Genomic DNA, 26,301 nt, shown 5'->3' on the forward strand with positions numbered 1-26,301 from the left:
TTTTTACAAATACATTAAGAACAAAAGGATAACTGGGGAGAGAATAAGGCTCCTTAAAGATCAGCAAGGCGGCCTTTGTGTGGAGCTGCAGGAGTTGGGAGAGTCACTAAATGAGTATTTTGCATCATGTTTACTGTGGAAAAGGACATGGAAGGTATAGAATGTAAGGAAATAGATGGTGACATCTTGAAAAATGTCCATATTACAGAGGAGGAAGTATTGGATGTCTTGAAACATAAAAGTGGATAAATCCCCAGCACCGGATCAGGTGGGAAGCTAGGGAAGTGTTTGCTGGGCCACTTGCTGTGATATTCGTATCATCGATAGTCACATGAGAGGTGCTGGAAGACTGGAGGTTGGCTAATGTGGTGCCACTGTTTAAGGGTGGTAAGGACAAGCCAGGGAACTATAGACCAGTGAGCCTGATGTCGGTGGTGGGCAAGTTGTTGGAGGGAATCCTGAGGGACAGGATGTACTTGTATTTGGAAAGGCAAGGACGGATTAGGGATAGTCAACATGGCTTTGTGCGTGTGAAATCATGTTTCACAAACTTGATTGAGTTTTTTGAAGAAGTAATAAACAGGATTGATGAAGGTAGAGCGTTAGATGTGATCTATATGGACTTCAGTAAGGCATGTGTGGAACACTGGGTAACAAGGCTCGATCTCATAGAATACAAGGAGAACTAGCCCTAGGGTGGGGGAGTCCAGAACTAGAGGGTATAGTTTACGGTGAGGCAACTTTTTCACACAGAGGGTGGTACGTGTATGGAATGAGCTGCCAGACGAAGTGGTGGAAGCTGGTATAATTGCAACATTTAAAAGGCATCTGGATGGGTATATGAATAGGAAGGGTTTGGAGGGGTATGGGCCAGGTGCTGGCAAGTGGGACGAGATTGGGTTGGGATATCTGGTCGGCATGGACGGGTTGGACCGAAGAGTCTGTTTCCCATGCTGTACATCTGTATGACTCTAACTCAGGGTGGTGTGGGTGGCTTGGAGCTGAACTTGCAGATAGTGGGGTTTCCTTGTCCTTCTAGATGGAGGTGGTCATTGGTTTGGAAGGTGCTTTTGAAGGAGTCTTCGTATGATATATTGTGGCATGGTTTGCTGTTCTGCGACTTGAGTGTTGGATGTAACTTCAGCAAGGACTGAGTGCAGGAGTTGATAACCCCTCTCTCGGAAGTGAAACCCAGAATGACAGACGTTCCATGCAAATTTCAATTTTATTGTGCTTTTTAAAGTTTAGAATACGAGTAACAGCGAGAGAATGACTTTTTCAGATACAGAGGGAAGGTTTTACTATTTGAATCAGGGGCTGAGGCAGCGGAGCTTAGGATGGCCGGAGGATGCAGTATTGTCCCTCTGGAGAATGCCACAGAAATTCCACTGCCTGTTGGCTCCTCTCCCCAAGCCTTTCACTGAGGCATATGTAGGGGCACCAGGGAGGCTCCTTTCCTCCTGGTACATGCTCCCAGATGTGGTGCATTTGCTCTGATCTTGTCCTCAGTCACCTCAGCTGGTGGTCCTGCTCCCCATCCTGAGAGAGCAATTAATTCAGCCATCAGCTGGGGAACAAAGCTCCCATCTTCGAGCTCAGGACTCAGCTAACAATGTCACGCTCCTCATTTCTGTTTGGAGAAGATTTAGCAGGTCAAGCCAATATGACATTGTAAGATGACCCTAATTCAGTGATGGAACAAATCCCAGTCGTAGAACATGAATTAACAGCAGCAAAATTAACTAAAAGCCGTCACAAAAATAGCATAATTAAATGACCTAAAGTACCTAATTGATTCGGATCACATGGATTTGGAAAGGATGGCAGCCTATTACAGTATTAGACTCTCAGTTTGACAGACGAGTTACAGACAGAAACATGGGACAGATACTGCTCACTCTTTTCATCACATTAGGTAACAAAAAAAAAGTAAATTTTACAATGGAAGCCTTACCTAGTGGGGTTCTGACAAGATCTGAGAGTGTTGAAACTTCCCTTTTTTCTAGTCTATGACAATGGCTTTGATAAGGGGATCAATTGTAGTTAATCCAGGCTAATACAGATGTAATTACGATGGCAAAGTAAGTAGTGAAGAGAACACAGATTACTGAGTGGTGTGAACGGATCTATTCTATAAGGAAGAACTTCATTTAAAAAATGACAAGTGCTTAGAGGGACTCAATGTTAATGTGTTGGCCCAGCACATTAACTTGGGATGTTGGCCTTTCAATCAAAGTACAAGAGAAAAGAAATCTCACTGCAATGTTTTGAAGATCTGGGTTCCTTTAATGCAAGTGTAACTAAAGTCCACTAGAATAATTCCTGGATAAAGAAACTGCCTTATGAGGAGAGACAGTGAGCAGTATAGGCCTGCATTTCTGAGAGGTATTCCGAGATTGACCTCAATGGAACAGTTGGAATTCTCAAGATTAATTGGAAAGAAGCTGTAAGGAAGTTTCCTCTGGGCTAGTGTATGTGGAACCAGGAGGTACAGTCTCAGAATAAAGTTACTGCCACCTCGGACTGAAATAATGAGATTCACTCAGAGGGATGTGAATGCTGAGGCACCCAGTGGAGAGGATACTAAGGGAACTGAGATGTGGAATTGAGCAATCAGCTGCACGCTTAGAGACTGGAATAGGTGAGTCAGACGTTCACTATGTTCTAGAATGACGTTTTGCAGATATACACACACACACACTTGTGAAGCTCAGCTCCATGCATTTTCTGAAAATATATTACTATCAGAGGGAAGGCTAAGGCAGTTTCAAGTTACTTTTTTACAAAAAACTTCTTGAAAACATTCTTCTTCTTGCCACTGTCCATGTCTGTGTCCCGGGTGTGGTGCCATGTTGGCATGGTAAAGTTGCTGGGTGACCCTGTGCTCTCTGGTTCCCAGGTCTTGCGTCGGTTTTCATTCTCTTGTCGGTTGCCAGAGAGTCCAGGCTGCCTTCGCTCCACACACAGATCGGGAGTACTGCCCAAGGTCTGTCTGTTACCTGACAGGCACAAACAGTGACATATTAGGAATACTGGTCTCCCTTACGTACAGCTGTAAGTAACCCTGGGCTTAGTGAACAGTGACCCTCTCAGAATGTGGAATTAGGCATGACACTGGGGTTCCTCTTTCATTGTAGTTGTGATCCACTGTGTGTGGTCTGCTTACTGCACTGACAGTATATTCCTGAAAACTACATAGTCTGCAGTTTTGAGGGGTCACTAGAAACAGACCCTCCTTTCGGCCAAAATGCGCTCACAAATACCTTGTAATCTACTTTATCATTAGAAATTATCATAGAATCCCTACAGTGTGGAAACAGGCCCTTCGGCCCAACACTGACCTTCTGGAAAGTATCCCACCCAGATCCATTCCCCAACCCTATTACTTTACATTTACCCCTGACTAATGCACTCAACCTACACATCCCTGTACAGGATGGGCAACTTAGCATGGCCAATTCACCTAACCTGCACATCTCTGGATTGTGGAAAGAAACTGGAGCACACGGAGAAAATCCACACAGACTGTCAGTCGTCCGAGGCTGTAATCGAACCCGGATCCCTGGCGCTGTGAGGCAGCAGTGCTAACCACTGAGCTACTGTGCCACTGTATATTTTCTACAGTCTTGGGCATCAGGTACTGATAACCAGTAGCTGTGCAAAAACCCTCTCAGAGCGTGGTAAAGGCATGATTTTGGAGATTGTACCAGGACCATCCTTTTGGCATAGCTCCTGCGCCTGGGTAGCTGGACTCTGATCCTGAGGGAATTAGTATGGTTCCTGGGATGCAGGATGGTAAAGCTTTTAGCTGGTCAAACCATGCATGCTGTGAGCTGGAGAGGATTGGGATACAAGGCACAGTGCCAGTGTGACTACTGTCTGGTATATTTCCACACCGGAGATTCACGGAGAAATGACAGCACTAACCTGCGTTCAGGCCATGATACCCCTGCTCCCCACCCATTGGATATTGGTGGGTGTTATAGTAAGTGTGAGGAGGTTTTGGTGGAGGAACTGACACTGACTGCGTGTCTCCTGTTGAGTTACTCTCAACACCGGAATCTGCAAAATGTACAAAGACACATCACGTCAGTGAATGGTGGAGCAGAGAATGTGGTGCTATCACTACACTGCCCACAGTACAGGAACCGTCTCTCATCACGCTGCCATATCAGCCCAGTAATTGTTCCTAATGCTTCGTGATGTTTCAAAACACTCACTAAGTTTTATGAACAATTATCTGAAACATTGTTTTGCCGATGCTGAGGTACCTTTTGTCCCGTTTGTTCCCAGCGGAGGGTCTCTGTTTCTCCACTTATCCCGTTGCCCCCCTGCTCTCTGTGGAGACAAATTCGATGAGTTGCTGTGTTTCACTCTGAAAGATGGTGTTCTCCTGTTAAAAACACAAGAAGGTGACATCATCTCCCTGTGTTCATTTCACAATCTACACTATCCACATCAAACACTCTCGGGATTAGATACCAAGTAAAGCTCTTTCTACACAAACACACCTTTAAACTGAAAGTAAAGCTTTTCTACATTAAAATTAGGAGTAAATAGAAAGTAAAATGCCCATGACACTGTCCTGATCGAACACTCCCAGGACAGGGACAATATGGAGTTAGATAAAGAGTAAAGCTTCCAGTACACTGGCCCCAGAGGACACTCCCAAAACATCAGAGGAAGAACTAGTTCTGTCCTGAGTAGGGGGCTGAGTTCTCCCATGAAAATCTTAAATGAACATGTTAAATGATAGTGCAAAGGACAAAAATCACTGGTTAGCACTGCTGCCTCACAGAGAGACCCGGGTTCAATTCCCACCTCAGGTGACTGACTGTGTGGAGTTTGCACATTCTCCATGTGTCTGCGTGGGTTTCCTCCGGGTGCTCCGGTTTCCTCCCATAGTCCAAAGATGTGCAGGTCAGGTGAATTGGCCATGCTAAATTGCCCGTAGTGTTCGGTGAAGGGGTAAATGTAGGGGAATGGGTCTGGGTGGGTTACACTTCGGTGGGTCGGTGTGGACTTGTTGGGCCGAAGGCCTGTTTCCACACTGTAAGTAATCTAATCTCAAATATCTCTTGTCCAAAGTAAGACCTTACTTGCCAATGAAAAGTGGTGGATGACAATTGTTCAAAAACCATTTTGTATGAAAGGGTTTCCTGATGCTCAGGAGCAGTTGGCAATGGGCCTTTTTGAATGCGGACATTGAGATTTATAACAGAAATAGTTGGCACAAATTTTCAGAAAGAATGTGCCAACAGGGGTTTAGGATTTACAGACAGGAAGCGTCTGCTGACGCAAGCTCATGACTGATGTGTAGAAGAATGTTATATCACTCATTAAATGGTTGAGTTCTGTTATAGATACATATTGTAGAACCATTCCCAGGAATAGTATTCTGAAGAATCTTATGTGGAATGACAGTGAGTGAAACTCAGTGACCATAAACTACAATATTCAAGCAGGTTATCAGTTGCAAACTCCAGAATGTGACAGTCTGGAACAACTGCTCCTTAACAGGCACCCATAGTAACACAGAGCATTCCCCCAGATCTGAAGTGGTAACTCTGCTTTCTCCCCGCTGATGCTGGCAAACCTGTTGAGTTTCGCCAGCAATTTTGGTTTGTGTTGCATTATCCCAGCACCAAGCACCCCATGATCTCTGTTCCCTTACCTTCAGGGCCTCATCCTACCTGGGAAGTAAATCCTTGTTGGTTCCGGGTTTCTCCTTCTTTGTCGGACTCCCCGTCGTGAGCTGGGATTTGGTCATAAATGGATCACTTTGGAGAAAGGAACAAGTGTTAATGTGAGATCCCAGGTGACACCACTCAGTGCAACATCTCCTCTCGCTGTCATCAGTTGGCTTGGAGGATTGATGTGGGGCCCAGAATGTAGGAATAAGGAGGAAAGGCCAAGAGGATAGAAGGGAACAAACTGGGCTGAGACACCTCAGAATTGAAAACCAAGGAACATGTAGATCCCAGACAGGGACTGACAGATGAAACCGGGGGAAGGAGCAGGGACTGAGTGAGAGAGAGAGAAAGCTGAGGGAAGGAGCAGGGAACTGGATGAGGAAACCGGGGAAAGGAGTGTGCTCCAATTTCACCACGTTGATGAATTGTGAGTTGTTGCTGTCCTGCATGGTTTGGAACTTGCTTTCTCTACCTTTCAGCCTGAATAATAAGCAGAAGCCACGGAGTATTTAAAGATTATCAGACTGCACCACTGAACATGGCTTGGGCTCCAATCAGGAGGCTATAGTTGGCCTCTGATTCTGGGAAGATAGAAACAGCATAGCTTTTGTGCATGATAGGGAATATGCTAACACCTGCATGTACATGCATGAGTGTAGATTGTTATGCATGTGTGAGATTTGATTCAGCAACAGTTGTCGCCTCATGGCACTCACTGTCTTGTTCACCCACAGGAAGATCAGGTGAGGTCCGAGAGAGAAGACCTTGTATTTTGTTACAATTCCTGTTTCCCTGTGGCAGAGAAACTCAAAGCCCTTACATGTAACAGTGTCACCCTGTAACACAGACTCATGGAAAGAGGTACTGTATTTACCAGGAGTGTTGTGGAGACTGCAAAGGACACACATTGACAGCTGACGAGCTTGTTTCATTAGAACCTGGAAAACAGCACAGGAAGAGTCAACAATCAGCTAGTGAAACCCGAGGGTTGTAAAATAGTATTGTAGAAAACACAAATTAGGAGGAGTAAGCCATCGAACCTTCTTTGCTGTTCAGTCTGATCGTGGCTGATCATCTAACTCAGTCTCGTTTCTGCTTTCTCCCCCATATTCTTTGATCCCTTTAACCATAACAATTAGATCCAACTTCTTTCTGAAAGCACTCAGTGTTTCGGCCTCAACCACTTACTGTAGTAGCAAATCCCACAGACTCCTCTCCCTGTGTGAAGACATTTCCCCTTATCTCAGTCCAAAATGGCCTACCCCCTATTCTTAAACCGTGACCCCTGCTTCTGGACTCTTCGATCACCGGGAATAACCTTCCAGCAATTAACCTGTCTGATCCTGTTAGAATTTTATACGTTTCTATGTGACAACCCCCCCACCCTCCAACCCCATTCTTCTAAACTGTAATGAATATAATCCTAACTGAAGCAGTCTCTCTTCACATGTCAAACCTGTCCCCCAGGAATTGATCTGGTAAACCTTTGTTGCACTGCTTCCTTAGTCAGAATGTCTTCCTCAGAACTGCACATAATACTCCAGGTGTGGTCTCATAAGGTCTTGTAAATTACAGCCAAACAGCTCTGCTCCTGTACTCCAATCCTCTCTCCATGAAGGCCAACATAGTATTTGTCTCCTTCTGCATCTGTATGTCTAACTCCAAGTGGTGGACAAGGATAGCTAGGTCTCATTGCACCAGTCCCCTTTCCCAATCTAATTCCATTCAAATAACAATCTGCCTGCCTCTTTTTGCTACCAAAGTGGATAACCTCACATTTATCCATGTTATATTTCATAGGCCGTGCATTTTGTTCGCTTACAAGAAAAAGTGATTTCTCCTGTCCACCAAGAATTAGGGTAGATCCAATCAGGCCAATTACAGCCCCTGAAACATCAGTAAAATGACAGATGGGATTGTTAGTAGCACTTAGCAAGACCTGCTGGACCTAAAACAGAATTGGTCCAAGATGGGTGAGAGTTGAGAACCAGGCTCACCACTTGCAACTAAGGGGCTGGGAATGCACTCTGTCTGAGAATCACAACAAAGCCGTATTTGTCTGAGTGCAGCATCAAGGAGCTGCTGGTTAGACTTATACCTGGCACACAGGAAGACGGTTGTTGTTGGAGATCAGTGATCTTAGCTCCAGGATATTTCTCAGGTCTTTGACCCAACCAATTTCAGCTGCTTCATCAGTGAACTTCCCTCTATAATAGGATCAGTTTGCTGATGATTGTTCAATGCTCAACACCATTTGCTACTCCTCAAATATTGAGGGAGACCATGTCTGTGCTTAGGCAGGTCATTAGCAAGGAACATTCACATTGCATAAGAGCTAGCAATGAGCATCTATAAGAATAGAGCATCTGACAGTCACCCTCACAGTTAATGGTGTTACTATCACTAAACATTCTGGACGTTACAACTGAACTGATCCAGCATATGAATACAGTGGCTACAAGAACAGATCAGAGGCCAGGAATTCTGCAGCAAGTAACTCCCTTGACTCCCCAAAGTCTGTACATCATCTACAAGACACAAGTCAGGTGTATGATTGAATAATCGCCACTTGCCTCAATGGGTGCAGACCCAACAACATACAAAGCTCATCTTCATCCAGGATGAAGCAACCCATCCACCAATTTAAGCAGTCATTTCTTCCCTCACTCAGGCACGGCAGCAGTGTCCACCATTTACAAGATGCCTGCTGGAATTCTCCCAGGATCCTTTGACAGCACCTTCCAAATCTGTGACCTTTCCTAAAGATAAGGGCATCAGATGCATAGAAACACCACCCCTTACAAACCTCTCACCATCTCGATTTCAAAATATATCACCACAATCCTTTCTCATGGCCGAGTGGTAATGCTGGACCTGCAGCATTGTGGCAGCACCACATGGACTGCAGTAGGTCAAGATGATGGCTCACCAACAAGGGGAACTAGGGATGGGCAGCAAATTCTGACCTTGCCACTGAAACCCACAATGAAAAGAAAAAAAAAATTCGCTGTCCCTTCTTTAGCATGAGCCAGTCCATGAAGAGGCCTGGAGTCGAGTGTTCTTGATGGAACCTTGACTAAACACTGTTCATGACACCTTCCATTTGCTGTTGATAAGGGGAGATGGATAGGGTGGTATTTGGCCTGGTTGGATTTGCCCTACTTTGTCCATACCTTGGCAATTTTACACATCTTTGATTAGATCTATTTTGAAACTAGTATTGGCTTGGGGCATGGCTAGTTCTGGAGCACAATCCTTCAGCACTATAGCTGGAATGTTGTCAGAGCCCATCACCTTTGCCCTGGTTATATCAGAGGCAGTTGAGGAGAAGACCAGAGAGATCATTCTCAAGAGGCCCAAGGCAGATCTGATGGAGCCTGACAGTGAGGTTAGCTCGTCCAGTCTGGTTAGTCGTACCCTGCTGTCATCTCCTCCTCTATTCCTACTCCAATGGTCACAGGCCTCACCGTCTCTCACACACTGTCTTAGCTTCACTGTTTCACAGGGATAAACAACTGTTAAGAGACGAAGAGCTGTTTACTTCTGCCACTTTGCAGCCTACAACAAATCGCTGAGTCCCATGATCTCAGGACAGGTAACTTTGGTCAAAGAGCTCGGTTTTAGGAAGCATCTTCATGGAGAAAAGTGGAAGATATTAGCTGACAGCAGACTCTCACCTCCACAGCTACCGGCATTGTTGCTGATCTTCTGAATCCACTCGCCAATCAGGCTGCCCGATGGAGCAGAGAAAAGGTACTCACTTCTGTCACTCAGTCTATCAGGAAAAACACTATAGTCAGATAATTCATGACAGTGCCTCCCACATCAAACACACCAGATGCAGTGTCTCTCACACACCCCCTCACTTACATTGTCTCACTGACACACAGTTACTGACACACACACTCTGTCACATGATTTCAGAGTGGCTGTGCACATGAACAGTGTGCCAATGAATCTTCAACTCACTCCACCCCCCTCCAGAGCGCCCCCCCGCCCCCAAAACCCCAGCCATATCCGATAGAGGAGCTTGAGGTTAGTGTTAGAGTTTAATCTCTCTACAGTGATCTCTCAGGGACACTGGGAAACACTGTCCCAAACCAAGTAAAGTTTAGGCTTCATTTGTTGAGCTGATGTTACGTACTGTAAGCAGAAAGTGTGTGTCTTGTCCGTAGAGTCGGCAGCTTCCTCACACCGAGCATCGCTGATCACGAGGGTTGGAGAGCAAGGAGAATCCTATAGACAGAGACAGGAACACACAAAGCTTAGGCAGGGTCTGCTTAAAGAGAACATGGCAAGACACAGAGCCAAGAACAGAGGAGTTTAAAGGAAACTGGATACCTCAGACAAGGATTGCGTAATGGGACAGAACATCACTCAAATTGAGAAAATAATTGAACACCTGCATTTATATAGTGCCTTTCACACCTACCAGACATTTCCCAAAGCTGTGTTCAGCCACCAAAATATCTCTCACACAATCTCACTGGAGTCCAGCTCCCATACACAGTCATTGGGGTACAGCTCCCACAAATGCACTAAATCTCACTGGGGTACAGTCCCACACACACAGACTCTCACTGGGGTATGACTATCATACAGACACTGAATCTAAATTGGATATAGGTCCTATGTGAACTGACTCTCACTGGAGTACAGCCTCCCCCACATACACGCACTGACTCTCACTGGGGTATAGCTCCCACACACACTAACTGTCACTGGGGTATGGGATAGTTTCACACACACACATGCTCTTAGAGTGCTATGGTTTCAGTACACATCAAACTCAGAAATTCTGACTGCTTCTGCGAATAAGTAATATTTAAATTCCTGCACTGGCAGAGGATTTCACCATTTTCTTTGGAAGCCAACCTCATTACAGAGGAAGCTTTATTCAATTTCTTAAAGTATCGTAACTGTCTAGGAGTATCTGATCAGGACCTTACTGACCAGGTGCTTTACTGTGCATCAGATCCACTGCTTTCCCTGTCCTGGAAGTGTATGGGGACAGTGTAGAGAAAGAGACTTACACTTTATTCTCTCTGTGCTCTCCCTGCTCTGGGAATTTTGGAAGGGATAGTGTAGAAGTAGCTTTCCTCTGTATTTGTCCCTGTCCTGGGAGGATTTTATGGAGAGACAGTATAGAGAAGCCTTTACTTTCGGTTTAAAAAAAGTAGAGAGAGCACTACTTTGTATCATCCCAGTGCTGTGCTTGATTAGAAAGTGATTGTAGGTGAATTCTATTCCTCAGTATCCTGGTCTCTCAGTTTGATTAATCTAACTCTCATCCCATCTCTCTGCAGTGTTATCTGCTGAATAGCATGTTTTATTCTGTTCTGAGGTTGGATTAACACTGAGATTACAAGTAGTTTCGAATTATTAAAATCTCCTATCTTACAAATTCTTCAGTTCTCTGTTCCAGGGAATGACAACTCACCATCAAACTATCACTCTCGTTCTTGTAGAAACAGAGGGCTTGCTCCTTCAGAGTCACAAAATAGGTGACCCAATCTTCAGAGATGACCTAAAGATGAAATTAAAGTTTGGAGTGAAAAAGACAACGTTTGTGCTTAAATTGTATTTTGTTACATTCGAAAGAATTTCAGAGGCAGAGTGTTATGGACCAAAGTGCAGTCACCAGTCTGTGCTAAGCAAACTCTCTCAGTCAGCAATCTGATACCAATATATAAACAAGGAGCAAGAGTAGGCCACGAGGTCCTTTGAACCTGCTCCTCCATTCAATAAGATCATGGCAGATCTGATTTTAGCCTCAACTCTACATTCCTACATCTCGCTTTTCATCCCCATGGTCATCAAGAATCTCTCTACCTCTGCCCTTCAAAACAGTTAAAGATTATGCTTCCACTATGTTTGAGGAAGGGTATTCTAAAGACAGTCCATTCTCAGAAAAACAATGTTTCCTAATTTCTGTTTTAAATGGGTGCCCCTTATTTTTAAACAATGACCTCTATTTCTAGATTCTCCCACAAGAGGAAACATTCTTTCCACATCCACCTGGTCAAGTCCCCTCAGGATCTTCTGTGTTTAAATTCAATCACTTCAGACTTCTTCTAAACTCCCGAGGATGCAGAGCCAGCCTGCCTAGCCTTTCCTCACAATGCAGTCCACTCACGCCAACTATTAGCAATTACCATCTCTAACTGCTTCCAATGCATTAACATCCTGCTGTAAGTACTGTACACAGGGCTCCAGATGTGGTCCTCACTAATGCCTTGCATAAATGAAGCGTAACTGTCACTTCTCTTCCCTCACAAAAAACATAACATTCTATGCGTTTTCTTCATTATGTGTTGTACCTGTGTACCTTCTGTGATTCATTAACTAAGACACTGAGATGTCTCTGTATCTAAGAGCTCTGTAATCTTTCACCTTTTAGATAACATACCATTTTCTGCCAAAATGGACAATTTTCTACTTTCCCACACTGTACTCCATTTGCCAAGTCTTTACCCACTCACAACCTGTCCGTATCCCTTTGTAGGTTTCTATGTCTTTTTCACAATTCAATTTCCATCTATCTTTGTGTCATCAGTAAATTTAGCTACCATACCTTCTATTCCTTTATCCACATCACTTATAGAAATTGTACTGAGTTGAGGTCCCAACATCGACCCCTGTGGCACACCACTTGTGACATCCTGCCAACCTTAAAAAATATTTCTACTCTGGATGTAGGTTTGCTCGCTGAGCTGGAAAGTTCGTTTACAGATGTTTCAGCACTATAACATCATCAGTGAGTCTCCGGATGATGCACTGGTGGTATGGCCCGCTTTCTATTTATGTGTTAATAAATGTGTTTATGTGTTAAAACTCGCTAATATTTCTACTCTCCTGTTATTAGGAATCTTCTATCCTTAATATTTAATTTTCTACAATAACCTATCAAATGTCTTCTGGAAATCTAAGCACACTACATCCACTGGTTTCTCTTTAACTACAGCACAAGTTATTTAGAATCAGAGATGCACAGCATGGAAATGGACTTATTGGTCCAACTCGACCAGGCTGACCAGATATCCTAAACTAAACTGCTTCCATTTGCCAGCACTTGGCCCATATCCCTCTAAACCCTTCCTATTCATATACCTATCCAAATGCCTTTTAAATGTTGTAATTATACCAGCCTCCACCACTTCCTCTGGCAGCTCATTCCCTACACGCACCACCCTCTCTGTGAAAAGAAATTTCCCCTTAGTTCCCATTTAAATCTTACCCCTCTCACCCTAAACCTATGCCCTCTTGTTTTGGACTCCCCCACCCCAGGGAAAAGGCCTTGTCTAACCACCCTTTCCATGCACCATTTTGTAAACCTCTATAAGGTTACCCCTTCGATGCTCCAGGGAAAACAGCCCCAGCCTGTTCAGCCTCTCCCTATAGCTCAAATCCTCTAACCTTGGCAACATCCTTGTCAATCTTTTTTGTACCCTTTCAAGTTTCACAACATCCAACAACAGGGAGACTAGAATTGAATTTCTTCAAAGAATTCAAATAAATTAATTAAACATGGCTTCCTTTTGACAAAACTGTATTGAACAAGTATTAGAACATCTTTAATAGTAGCTTCTAATGTTTTCCCTGTGACAGATGGTAATCTAACTTGCCTGCAGTTTCCCTCTTTCTGCCTCCTTTATTGGTAAATGAGTCACATTAGCTATTTTCTAATCTAAAGGAACCTTCCCAAGTCCAATAAGTTTTGGAAAATTAGAACCAACCAATTATTTCAAACAATGACAGAAATTTCTGGAGAAACTCAGCAGGTCTGGCAGGCAGCTAGAGAGTAAAGAAACAGAGTTAATGTTACAATCCAGTCAGAACAACGTTTGGCTTCATTTTAGATACTTGGATGAACAGCCATTAACTTATTAGATAATGACATGTTACCATGTGTTCAGGGGTAGGTCAAGGAATAAGTATTAGCTGGGACTTGGGCAAGATCTCTCCAATACTTTATAAAATCCAAAAGAACTGCAGATGCTATAAATCAGGAACAAAAACAGAAATTGCTGGAAAAACTCAGCAGGTCTGTCTGTGAAGAAAAATCAGAGTTAACATTTCAGGTCTGTTTTTTCTCTCCAATTCTTTGACTAGTGCCACTGGATTGTTTAGAACCAAATGGGAGAGCTCTTGGCAATGTTCCCTCTAAGCCCCATGGATGTGAAACATGTGCAAAGGCCCATTTAAGCCAGTCGTGTGAGAAAAGGAAAGGGCCCACACACTTTATATCAAAAAGATTAGAAAGAAAAGTTGTGGAACACATTTATAATTGGAGCCTTGGCTTAATATCTTATTCACAAGCTGTCCCTCCCTTTGTCCAGCGCTGGACTGTCCGATTATCTGCAGGAGTCTTTAAAGTGGAAATTGAACCCACAATCTTCTGACTCCGAGGTGGGTCAATGGCTGACTGGAGAAAAGGGATACATTGTCGGACACTGGCTCCTGATCCTGTGACCTGTTGTTGCATCTTCTACAAGAAAGTATCAGGTCAAATAAGGCAGAGAGTTGGGATAAATGTTTTTTTTTTCAGAATGGCAGCCGGTGACGAGCGGTGTCCCGCAGGGTTCGGTGCTGGGGCCACAGCTGTTCGCATTATATATTAATGATTTGGATGAGGGAACCGGGGGCATTCTAGCGAAGTTTGCCGATGATACGAAGTTAGGTGGACAGGCAGGTAGTATGGAGGAAGTGGGGAGGCTACAGAAGGATCTAGACAGGTTGGGAGAGTGGTCCGGGAAATGGCTGATGGAATTTAACGTGAGCAAGTGCGAGGTCTTGCACTTTGGCAAAAAGAATAAAAGCATAGACTACTTTCTAAATGGTGAGAAAATTAATAAAGCCAAAGCACAAAGGGATCTGGGAGTGCTAGTCGAGGATTCTCTAAAGGTAAACATGCAGGTTGAGTTGTGATTAAGAAAGCGAATGCAATGTTGTCTCTTATCTCAAGAGGGTTGGAATATAAAAGCAGAGATGTACTACTAAGACTTTATAAAGCTCTGGTTAGGCCCCATTTGGAGTACTGTGTCCAGTTTTGGTCCCCACACCTCAGGAAGGACATACTGGCACTGGAACGTGTCCAGCGGAGATTCACACGGATGATCCCTGGAATGACATGTCTAACATATGAGGAACGGCTGAGGATACTGGGATTGTATTCGTTGGAGCTTAGAAGATTAAGGGGAGACTTAATAGAGACGTACAAAATAATACATGGCTTGGAAAAGGTGGATGCTAGGAAATTGTTTCCGTTAGACGAGGAGACTAGGACCCATGGACACAGCCTTAGAATTAGAGGGGGTCATTTCAGAACAGAAATGCGGAGACATTTCTTCAGCCAGAGAGTGGTGGGCCTGTGGAATTCATTGCCACGGAGTGCAGTGGAAGCCGGGATGCTAAATGTCTTCAAGGCTGAGATTGATAGATTCTTGTAGTCTCGAGGAATTAAGGGCTACGGGGAGAACGCTGGTAAGTGGAGCTGAAATGCGCATCAGCCATGATTGAATGGCGGAGTGGACTCGATGGGCCGAATGGCCTTACTTCCACTCCTATGTCCTTTGGTCTTAATCTCAACATCCACTGACTTCTCTCATCCAGAGTCCACTACTGAATCAAACTGCCTGTTGGACTGCAGTTCCAACAAGGAATGACTGCATGGCTGTAACAATCACACAGGAGTGTTAGCACTCCAAAATTAATTAAACATTTCTGACACTTCTCGTTCCCCTCTTAATTCCGGTGTCACTCAGATTGATTGCCACACCTCGCTCCGATTTCTGCCAGCAAGATCCCAATGTGGGTCAAGCCTGAGCCCCAACTCCCATCAGGATTAGAACCTCTTCTCAAAACTGCCAAGAGTTAACTCAGCAGTTATACTCAGGCCCAGGAGGACTGTTAAATGAAGTGAAACATGTCACAGTGCTCTCAGATCGCTGTAAGAGGGAATGTGACCGTATAGCTGGCTGTACCTGTCTGACACGTGGAGCCTTTGAAAATAGTTCCCCCTCTTTACTGTTCCTCCAACCAGTTCCTACCTTAATCCCTCCGGGTTGCAATTTGTGCATTCGCTCGAGTGTGCCCTCCATCGCCTGATATCCTACAGAAACCTAAGGAAGAAAATAACCCCCGATTATACAGCATCTTTCATAACTGATGTCTCAAAAAATGGTTTATGTGCAAATTAACTATTTTGGAAATGGGTGTTGGAAATGCCCCATTCAGTGATACGATAATCATTGGTTTGGCCAATATTGGTTGAGGAAGTAATATTACCCCTGACGATGGTGTTAACTCCCTCTTCTTCGAATAAGTGCCTTTTACATTTTTCCTCAGAGGGTCAGTGGGTCCCTTAGTTTAACATATCACATGAAACACAATACCTCTGACACTGCAGCACCCCCAATTTTTAAATTTAAGTTTTGGGATGCGTCTTAGAAGCAATTTATCTAAGGGAGGGCCCCTCAGTAAAAGTGATCTCTGTATTACAATTAGAAATGTCATTATACAATATATAGGCTAATCCTAACAGGATTGGAATTGGTAGCAGCAGGGAATATAGAGGAAATAGTGCAAAGAGTCTCCCCTCATGCAGCAGTTTTCATAGTCTCTGGTCTGCTTCACAGACAATGACATACTATTGCGGTGTATTAAGTTTTTTGTAGGCAGATGCACAGTCTATTTTTTGGAAGCTAGATTCCACCATTTGGTGGTGTTGAACAATGAAGGAATGCTTTCTGGAACCCCATGTCTGCTCTTCAACAGTGTTAAAGGCCAATGAGACTGCCATGTGGCAGTATCCCAGGGGATCTGTAAACCAACATACCCAAATGGACCCAACAATCTCAATTTACAAACAAAATGTCATTTAGAGTTGTGGAGTTGTACAGCACGGAAACAGACCCTTGTCCAAGCCGATCAATTATCGTAAATTAATCTAGTTCCATTTGCCAGAATTTTGCCCACATCCCTCTAAACCCTTCCTATTCATAAACCCATCTAGATGCCTTTTAAATGTTGTAATTGTACCTGCTTCCATCACTTATAACTTTTCCTTTCTCATAAATCAGAACTAACGCAAATGAAACATGAAATTACAGACAAGTGATGCTTCAAATAAAATAATAAATTCGCTTTAAATAGTCAATACAACAAACTTACAGCTTGCAACACCACAACAATGCACCTCACATACACAACTACTGAGCTCAACAATGTGCTATTCTTTCTTCACGCTGGGTAGCTTTCACCCTTGAACTTTACAGGTGTGATTACCATCAATAATTAAAAAACAGCAAAACAATACAGCGCAGAAACAGGCCCTTTGGCCATCCAAGCTTGCCCTTCCATACTAAAACTATCTTTACTTACAGGTTCTGTATCCCTCTATTCCCTTCCTATCCATGTATTTGTCAAGTGTTTCTTGAATGCTGCTATTGTGTCTGCTTCCACCACCTCCTCTGGCAGCCTATCCCAGGCACTTGCTACCCTTTGTATGAAAAACCTGCCTCGCACATCTTTTTTAAACTCCCTCCCCCCCCATCGCACCATGAGTCTGTGTCCCCTAGTAATTGATCCCTTCACCCTGGGAAAAAGCCTCATACTTTCCACTCTATCCATGCCTTCACAGTCTTATAAAATTCTATCAGGTCACCCCTCAAATTCCTGCGTTCTAGTGAAAACAAACCCAGTCAATCTAACCTCTCTTCATAGCTAATTCTATGAAATCATGACAGTCCTGATAATTTCATTTTCAATCAAGAACCCAGTTCAAGGGTTAGCCACTTCTGAGAAAACACCCAGCTCTTTTAATGCTTCTGAGCTATTTACACAGCTTTCCAGGTTTTAGACCATTACTGCCATCTCATCCAAAGCATTCAAGAACTCTTGTCTCCTTTTCTACCAAACAAAAAAGATCTTTTCCTTAGAATAATTTGCTTCTTTTCCTCATAAAAAGTCTCCATGTTCTTCTTTCCTATCTCTGTCTAGGTTCTCTTTGTGTCTGCAATTATCGAAAAGTGTGGTGCTAGAAAAGCACAGCAGGTCAGGCAGCATCTGACAAGCAGGAGGATTGATGTTTCGGGCATGAACTCTTCATCAGGAGGGGCTTGCCCTCCAGCTCATCTGCTTATACCTATCCTTTGTGCCTGCCAGCCACAAAGTTGCTGGTCTGGATTTCCTCCCTACTGTTTCTACTTCCAGGTCAATGGTCTCCAGGCCACATGCACCAGTATTTATTATGCAAGAAAATTACAACTGATTCCTTGATATTTAATGCAAACTATTACAAATTCCTTTCAAACATTATTACGGATTCTACAGACATTTTAAAGTAATGATTAAACATACTCCTCACGACTGTCAGTTTAATATCTGGAAAACGACGGGTGGAATTGTTGTTTGGAGACTGAATGTGGAGGCAGACGTAAACAGGGAAGAGAATTATTGTCAGGGATAGGTCAGGGTTTCCTAAGTGATTATGTTCTTCTCATCTCGTTACATTTCCATGTGTGGGTAAGAGACCACCTTTTACAGGTGTGTGGGTAAAACTGTTTGATGCCCACTGGGATCTTCTGGGAGGTGACATCCAGGTGCCATATTGAAAAGGTAACCAGATAGTCAGTTACTTCCTGCAACCCATGACCATCTCTCAATCTCTGCTCATCACTCTCTCCATGGAGATGTTTGAGACCATGTTTTAGAAATGGGCTTCTCCTGAAGGCTTATCAGGGAGAGAACTGAAGCTGACTTCCATGTAGCTGGCAACTAGAGGCCATCCTGAATGACCATAAAAGGCTACAGAGGTCAGTGTCCATGTGCGGCTCAAGAGCCACAAGAGGGTGAATGATCTGCAGTGCCCTGCCAGGGTATGTACCACTGTCAACGCACTGAGAGTGAGAGTTAATATGGTAAGATTACCACCACACATGGCTGTTACGCACAACAGGCATCTCCAGAGGAACTGCTACACTTAGCAACCCCTGCACCACCAGTTTCACTGACCTTCCAACACAACAAGGAGAATGTACAGAGAGGTGAGAGCTTTTTATCAGAGGCTTCCATGGGATAAAAGCTGGTCCTGAGTTGGCTGTCCCAGTCAGGTCTGTTGGCCTCAGCATACCTGGCTGCCTAGCTTGGCTATTAGCCTGGTTGGTCTTCAAGCCAACACTCTAAGCAGTTAACAACAAGCCAGACACTTCATGTGACTGAGATTTCTCATGAGGCATTCAACATGGAGAGGCTTCATCCCTAATGCTGTATCCCTAATGCATAAGGAATCACCTTGGTTATCAAGGAGCAGAGAAACTGAAGAAGGTTACACTCACTGGAGCCTGGAGGATGATGTGTACTCTGCTAGGTACTGCATACCTCATGGGTTTGTGAACACGTGTGTTTTCTGTGCACGTGAAAGTAATTCAGTGGTTGGGGGCGGTAAAGAATATTCAGGATATATTTACGAGTCCCGCCTGAAACTTTCTGGGAACTTAATGCTCAACATTTTAACCCACAGTTGGAAAACTGACTCCGAGTTTGATTATGTTCCCTGACCCACCTTCTGAGAGGCTAGGACAGGCATTCCTGTCTGAATTAATCAGTCGAGTCCCAGAACCAATGGTACAGAAAATAACATTGAAACTAGGAGCAGGAGCAGGCCATTCAACCCTTGGGGCCTGCTCCACCATTCAGAAACAAGCCTGATACCAAATGAGCCACATTGGAAGCAAAATAGCAGAGAGGTGGGGGTAGGTCAGAGGTAGAAGGATAGAAAGAATGGCGGAGTGGACTCGATGGGCCGAATGGCCTCACTTCCGCTCCTATGTCTTATGGTCTAATCACAGGGAAAAGCAATGGCAAGGACTAAGGAACCGGGGCGGCACTGCTGCGTCACAGCGCCAGGGACCCAGGTTCGATTCCAGCCTCGGACAACTGTCTGTGTGGAGTTTGCACATTCTCCCAGTGTCTGCGTGGGTTTCCTCCAAGTGCTCCGGTTTCCTCCAACAGTCCAAAAATGTGCAGATTAGATGGATTGGCCATGCTAAATTACCCATAGTGTGTAGGTTAGGTGTGTTAGGGAAAATGTAGAGTAATAGGGGAATGGGTCTGGGAGGAATACTCTTTGGAGGGTCAGTGTGGACTTGTTGGGCCAAATGGCCTGTTTCCACACTGTAGGGATTCTATGAAAGAAAGGCACAGAAATATGGAAAGAGAGAGAGAGAGAAAGAAAGGGAGAGGTTTACATAGACCAGCAGAAGGTGTAGACACTGAGATAGAGACATAAGTACAAGGAGTTTAATTATAATTTTAAAAAATCAGGCGGGTTTTATACAAAGGGCAGGCAGACTGCCCTACCAGATTATTGCTTAGATAATAATCTACCCCAGAGAGATATAGAGTGCCAGAGAGAGACAGACAGACAGACAGCAGGGAGGGAAGCAGCAACATCTTAGAAGTTAATGCCAAACATCCCAAAGACCAAAACGTCAAAGGGAATGCTGGGTTCCTACCTTTTCACTCGTCGGTGCCGCTGTTGAGTCCAATGGCTGAGCCTCAGTGATTGATAACAGCTCTGTGTTCCCAGGGCCAGTAAGCCCCTGTATCTCCAATGGGCTGGTCGCAGGGTCCAACTGGCACCCGTCAGTTGGTGCTGTGGCCTGTTCTGGATGAAGCTCGTCCTGGGAGGAATCGGCAGAAGTTGGAGGGCTTTGGGCTGTAGCTGCCTCAGTGCTGATGCCACCTTGAGCCAGGGAGGTTGGATCTTGCTCCTCGCTGGACGAGAGCCGGGCGAGTAGTTTGGATGGCAGTGAGACAGAATTCAAAGCCCTCACTGATGGACGTCCTGCTTCAGGACTGTGAAGGCTTAAGGACTTTGGTGACAAAGGTGATTGGACAAAAGCCCGTCTCCTGTCCTCTGCAGTGTCTGGACCTCTCTGGATAGCCCTTCTGACTGGAGAGAAGAACAGGTCTGGTGTTGTTGGGGTCTTTGGGGCTGGGCTCACAATTGTCTCTTTGGTCCAGGATTTCGGGGACCTCCCAAGGTCTGATCTGCGTTTTTCACTGATCTTCAATGGCGCCGGCTTCTTATCGGATCCTCTTCTCTTCAGGGAGGGAACACGGGCTACCTTGCGTTCTCTCTCCTTCACACTCGCCTCCGCTCGGAATCCTTCTCCCTAAAACCAGTCAAAAAACAGTCTGAAATTACACAACTCCATCTGTTACCAAACTGCCTGACAGTACAGGTGATAAGACGAAGACTCGTCTCCCTGTATGTTCGGCACACAGTTAACAACAGCACTCTCGCCCATCGCCAGGCTGAGACATGGGTTTCAACTGAAGCTATGCTGTACGCCTGACCTTTACTGCATTCTCCAACTGGCCAATCTTCTCATTCTGAACTGCCAGCATCTTCTCAAAGTCCTCCTGCTTCTTGATCAAGTCTTCCACTTCGTCAACAGAATCCTGAGAGAGGAGATGAGAAAGTCAGTGCTGAAGGGAGATGGCTCAAGGGACAGCTGGTGGCCCCCACTGCACTATACGCTCTGACACACAGATACACACATACACAGAATTGATCTTAACCCTACTGCGAATCCTCTTGCAAGTCTGCTTGCCTTGAAGAAGTTTTCCTCCTCTCTCTACAAGAATCTCAGTGATTCTCTATGCTACTTTCTCCCCACCCCCTCTCACTTATCCCTCCACCCTGGAGGCTCCCTGCCTCTATTCCTGATGAAGGGCTTTTGCCCGAAACGTCGATTTTCCTGCTCTTCGGATGCTTCCTGAACTGCTGTGCTTTTCCAGCACCACTCTAATCCAGAAGCTGGTGGCCGGTAAGTTGTAAACTTCCACTTACAGTCACCTTCCCAGTTACAAGATACAGCCATTGAATTCTGTGTAGGACTTATTTAGGATGTAACTGTCCCAAGTATTGGCATTCCCCACAGTTGGAACATTTATTCATTAGTCTGTCAAGCGTCACTTGAAAGACCTCTCTTGTGCCAGTCTACAGCCCTCTCTTCAGTGGACAGGTCCTGCAATGTTGTCTTTCCTGACAGTTGTAAGCTCTCAGCTCCAACATGATGCTTGTGGGTCCATTGTTCAGGCCTTGGGTTCAGGCCTGGCCTGGCCTGGCTCAGCTCAGTTTCACTGGTTTTTGTGTGAACTGAATCAGAGCAATTTGCAGTCTTGGCCAAAGGAACGCACACAGATTGAGGGAACTTCCTCTTAATTCCAGTTCCCTCCAGTCGCCTACTTACTGCCTCCTGCCACAATCCAGGGAAACAGCAAGAGCCAGCAATAACCAATAAGGTAAGTCTTACCCCATAGTTGTTGCTTGTTACAAGTCCCTCCTTGGAGTTCAGCCAAGCAGCCAGCAGCTCGAGTTCCCGGAGCTGTGCCTCTTTCCACAGCTCCTTCTGGTACAGCTCCTCCAGCCTCTCCCACTTCTTCACCAGCTCATCCATATTCTCAGACAGTTCGTTCAACTTCTCATCAACCTGTTCCGAGGGAACATGCATAACACTTGAGCAAAGTGTGTCTGCCCAAAGTGTGTGTGTCTGTGTCTATGTGTATGTTTGAGAGTGTCTGTGTGAGAGTGTGAAGAGAGAGTGTGAGTGTGAAGAATATGAGTGTGAGAGAGTGTGTGAGACAGTGTGTGTGTGAGAGCGTGTGAGAGAGTATGTGATTGTGTGAGAGTATGTGATTGTGTGAGAGAATGTGTGAGAGAGATTGTGTGTGTGAGTGTGTGCATTGTGGAAATGGAGTACAGGGTCCTTATGAGTGGCAGAGGGATGGGGGTGGTGTTTAGTTTGGTCTCTATGGTTTTAGGAATTGCGGATTACAGGGATCACAGTAATCTCAGTTGTGGGGGGTCACAGTGAAATCTGAGGGGATTATGGGTTTACAGTTTGGGCTCCTCAGTGCAGGGAGCTGGAGGGGAGCTTCCTTCTGGCCTTTACCTCTTCTGACATGACGCGTGTGTTCTCTCTCAGCTCATTTCCTACACTTCTCAGCTCTTCATATTTGGGTCTTTGCTTGTCTATCTCACATTTATACTCATCGTGATGTTTGCAGAGCTGCTCCATTCCCAGCATTCCCCTGGCCTGCTCCTCTGAGTCCAGTAGTGTATCCATCTCATTAACCCAGGCCCTGTGGAAACAGGAAAATCACAGACTCGCTACATCACAGAAGCAGGCCATTCGGCCCATTGAATCCACACCGACCCTCCGAAGAGCATCTCACCCAAACCCACCTATCCGCTTACCCTGTATTTCTCATGGCCAATCCACCTAACCTGCTCATCGTTGATCTGGAGGAAACCAGAGCTACCGGAGGAAACCCACACAGACATAGGGAAAATGTGCAAACTCCACACAGACAGTTGGCAGAGGCTGGGATCAAATCCAGGTGCCTGGCGCTGTGAGGTAGCAGTGCTAACCACTGAGCCAGTGCAGCCTCAGGCAGAAGAATGCCATGAAAAAAAAGGATTGTGCATGGTTGGAGTGGGGTGGGGTGGTGTTGACAGAAGGCAATAAATGGGCTAAATTCGCACATTATTGAACATGTACAGCTTATTAAAAAAAACAAGGAGTATCCATTATATTGCAATAAAACAAAGAATTGTGGATCTGAAACAAAAACAGAAATTGCTGGCAAAACTCAGCAAGTCTGTGGGAAGAAAGCAGAGTTCATGTTTCGAGACCAATGTCCCTTCATCAGAACTGCAGGCATGAAGAGTCACCTGACTCGATATGTCAATTATATTACAATTCAGTTCCAGACTATGGAAAGATAACGTGGTGACTCGATTGTCGTCTTTCTTCCACACTGGCCTCTAATGGTGGGAGGCTGACACAACATCAAACAGTGTTCCTGGCATGCAGTTCACATCCATTCTAAATGAATCCAGGGGATTCTTAATGTTAAAGGAGAAAACAGGTGAAAACAAAGCCGTGATTCAAAAATGCCAGGAGGGAAATAAGAAGTGTATTGCAAATGTTTTAGAAATACTCAGTAACCCTGTATCTACCCGAGGTGCCCATCTTTACTGGGATTTAGTTCCATGAAGTGCGATACCCTCAGGTCAGCCCTTTATGTTTGTGAACATCGACGATGGGATGTGGACCTGCAATCTGCCGCTACGGATGGGTCATAAATGCTGACCCAACCAGCAATGCCCGCATCCAGTCACAGAATACTTTTTAAAAAATGACACTTAAATTTTGAAAGAATAAACCAAACTGTGATTAGATTGAAATCTCTTTGAACGCTTTATTTTATGAGTTGTGTAAACATTACTGTGGTGGCAATGGTGTTGAAGTTCACTTGGATTAGCTGTGATTATGCCTGCTAAATCCTAGCAAAGCTGGGCTGATCATTGGCAAATGAAGTTTAATTCAGGCAGATAGTGTGGAGTTATTGGATAGCATTAGATAGGCACATGGATAATAATGGAATAGTGTAGGTTAGATGGGCTTCAGATCGGTGTCACAGGTCAGCGCAACATCGAGGGCTGAAGGGCCTGTACTGTGCTGTAATGTTTGATGTTCTGTGTGTGGAGAGAGGTGGGAGAAACTCCAGTTTTCTTTCAATCACCTGACCGACCAGGAATTTCTCCCATTCTTACCATCTGCTGCTGGGGTATGTTGGAGTGAGTTGCAACTTGTTTGACTGCACTGGAGAACGCATACTCTTTGGCCAGCAAGTCATGAGGGGTATTCGGCTTCTGGGTCAGAGGCAGGGACACTACTCACTGCAGACTGGGATACATGTTGGCTCCACTGAGCATCAAAGATAAATTAAATTTGCTATTGAGTCTGTCTTTGTAACTGACTGTCCAAAGACAGCGTGTCGACAAGATGGACTAATGATGGAAGTTAGAGTGCATGGCAGGAGCAGATTAACTGATGAAGTGCCCAGGAAATTGTCCAAGCGGAGTTGACGACACTCCCAGCTCTCATTAACTTTCAGTTTGGTACAGTCAGTGAAGTGCCCCCAACACCGTCCAAGGCCCCAGCTCTCACTTACAGGAAAACTCGACAGTCGCTCACATATGCCTGCACTTGCTCAGCCTGCAGCAGCCTCTCCTTGCACTCTCCGGCTTTCCGGTACAGGTTATCCCAGCACTCGGCCACTTCCTCCAGCCTTTCCTGCAGGTTGCCCTTGACGTGTGGATACGCTATACCCAGCATCCGGGCTTCTCCGCCAATACGGTCAACTTCTCGGTTTATGGCTCCCAGCTCCCTCTGTAAGGAACACAATTATCGTCTGTATCGGTCCGAATTCGTAACCAGCCCAGTGACACAGCCTGTCTCTGCTGGAAATCATATTACTTAACACAGAACATTATAAGAAGCAGTAATTTTCCAGCGTGAGGCACATTTACTTCTTATTGAAAGGTAACAGCTGTTTCATACATATTGCCATTCTGAGTGGAATCGCCTGTGCAGGGATACTGAACCTGAATTTTGTTGTGGATTTCCATCCAGCCTTGGAGACTGCGTCCCTCTGGGAATGTGCCACCCCGATGAAGGCACACTCACTGCCATACCACCGCCCCCACCCTCTGTGCTGTAGCAGTCCCTTCCCACATTCCTGAGGGGGAGTAGGCCCCTCCTAGCAGAATAACTGTGTTGCCTCCACACAGGATAACGCACCAACCCCCCTCCTCCTCCAACCATAGCAGAGTGCCCCTACAGCCAAGTGTCCCACTGATGAAGGTCCTAACCCCATTGGTGGAATGAGCCTCCAGGGAGTGAGCCCTATTGGTGGAATGAACCCAAGGGGAGTAGCCCCATTGGTGGAATGTCTCAAGGAGAGTGATCCCATTGGTGGAATGATTCTGCCAGGGGAGTGACCCCATTGGTGGTATGATCCCCCTGAAGAGTGGCCCCGTTGGTGGAATGATCCACCAGGGGAGTGGCCCCATTGGTGGAATGACCCCAAGGGGAGTGACCCCACTGGTGGAATGACCCCCAAGGGGCGTGATCTTCCTCTTCCCCCAGGGATTTTGCTGCCCCAGCCCCAATGCCCTTCATGGAGTAAGTACACATGCAATATTGGGAGGCGATGTGGTTTACCTCGAGACCTTCATGTTGCCGTAGCAGCGTCTGCACCTGGTTTAAATCATGGCCGTAGTGGTCATTGCCCAGTCCGCCATCTTTCTCCTGAATCCAGGCCTTCAGCTCAGACACATCGTAGTCGAATCGGTGTACCTGTTGTGCTGCCCTCAGATTCTATCATGGGGGTACAGGCTCAGTTAGACTGATAGCAGCTTCCATTCTGCAGACACATTTCTCCACTTGCTGCCCGCCAGCTTGAATAACCCCACCACAAACAGAACAACCCCAACCTCGATAGTCACAGGTGAAGTACCAGAAGACTGGAGGTTGGCAAATGTGGTGCCACTGTTTAAGAAGGGCGGTAAAGACAAGTCAGGGAACTATAGACCGGTGAGCCTGACCTCGGTGGTGGGCAAGTTGTTGGAGGGAATCCTGAGGGACAGGATGTACATGTATTTGGAAAGGCAAGGACTAATTCGGGATAGTCAACATGGCATTGTGCGTGGGAAATCATGTCTCACAAACTTGATTGAGTTTTTTGA

The 26,301-nt window shown here is 45.3% G+C and overlaps 1 protein-coding gene across 1 annotated transcript in view; it reads right to left on the reverse strand.

Moving 5' to 3' along the window:
• Nucleotides 1-2,661: 2,661 nt before the first annotated feature.
• Nucleotides 2,662-26,301, reverse strand: part of LOC122554023 (spectrin beta chain, non-erythrocytic 5-like) — a 234,174-nt gene continuing 210,534 nt past the window's right edge. Inside the window, exons 54-68 of the mRNA XM_043698510.1 lie at nucleotides 25,778-25,933; nucleotides 24,726-24,943; nucleotides 22,658-22,847; nucleotides 22,019-22,195; nucleotides 21,057-21,161; nucleotides 20,210-20,872; nucleotides 15,743-15,814; nucleotides 11,134-11,220; nucleotides 9,838-9,929; nucleotides 9,371-9,468; nucleotides 6,568-6,631; nucleotides 5,694-5,780; nucleotides 4,272-4,393; nucleotides 3,928-4,062; nucleotides 2,662-2,999 (exon numbers count right to left, since the gene is read on the reverse strand). Of these exons, the coding sequence (XP_043554445.1) occupies nucleotides 2,773-2,999; nucleotides 3,928-4,062; nucleotides 4,272-4,393; nucleotides 5,694-5,780; nucleotides 6,568-6,631; nucleotides 9,371-9,468; nucleotides 9,838-9,929; nucleotides 11,134-11,220; nucleotides 15,743-15,814; nucleotides 20,210-20,872; nucleotides 21,057-21,161; nucleotides 22,019-22,195; nucleotides 22,658-22,847; nucleotides 24,726-24,943; nucleotides 25,778-25,933 (2,493 nt within the window). The 3' untranslated portion in view covers nucleotides 2,662-2,772. The remainder of the gene's footprint in view (nucleotides 3,000-3,927; nucleotides 4,063-4,271; nucleotides 4,394-5,693; nucleotides 5,781-6,567; nucleotides 6,632-9,370; nucleotides 9,469-9,837; nucleotides 9,930-11,133; nucleotides 11,221-15,742; nucleotides 15,815-20,209; nucleotides 20,873-21,056; nucleotides 21,162-22,018; nucleotides 22,196-22,657; nucleotides 22,848-24,725; nucleotides 24,944-25,777; nucleotides 25,934-26,301) is intronic.

The sequence above is a fragment of the Chiloscyllium plagiosum genome, chromosome 10 (genome assembly GCF_004010195.1).
Source record: "Chiloscyllium plagiosum isolate BGI_BamShark_2017 chromosome 10, ASM401019v2, whole genome shotgun sequence".
Lineage (NCBI taxonomy): Eukaryota > Metazoa > Chordata > Chondrichthyes > Orectolobiformes > Hemiscylliidae > Chiloscyllium > Chiloscyllium plagiosum.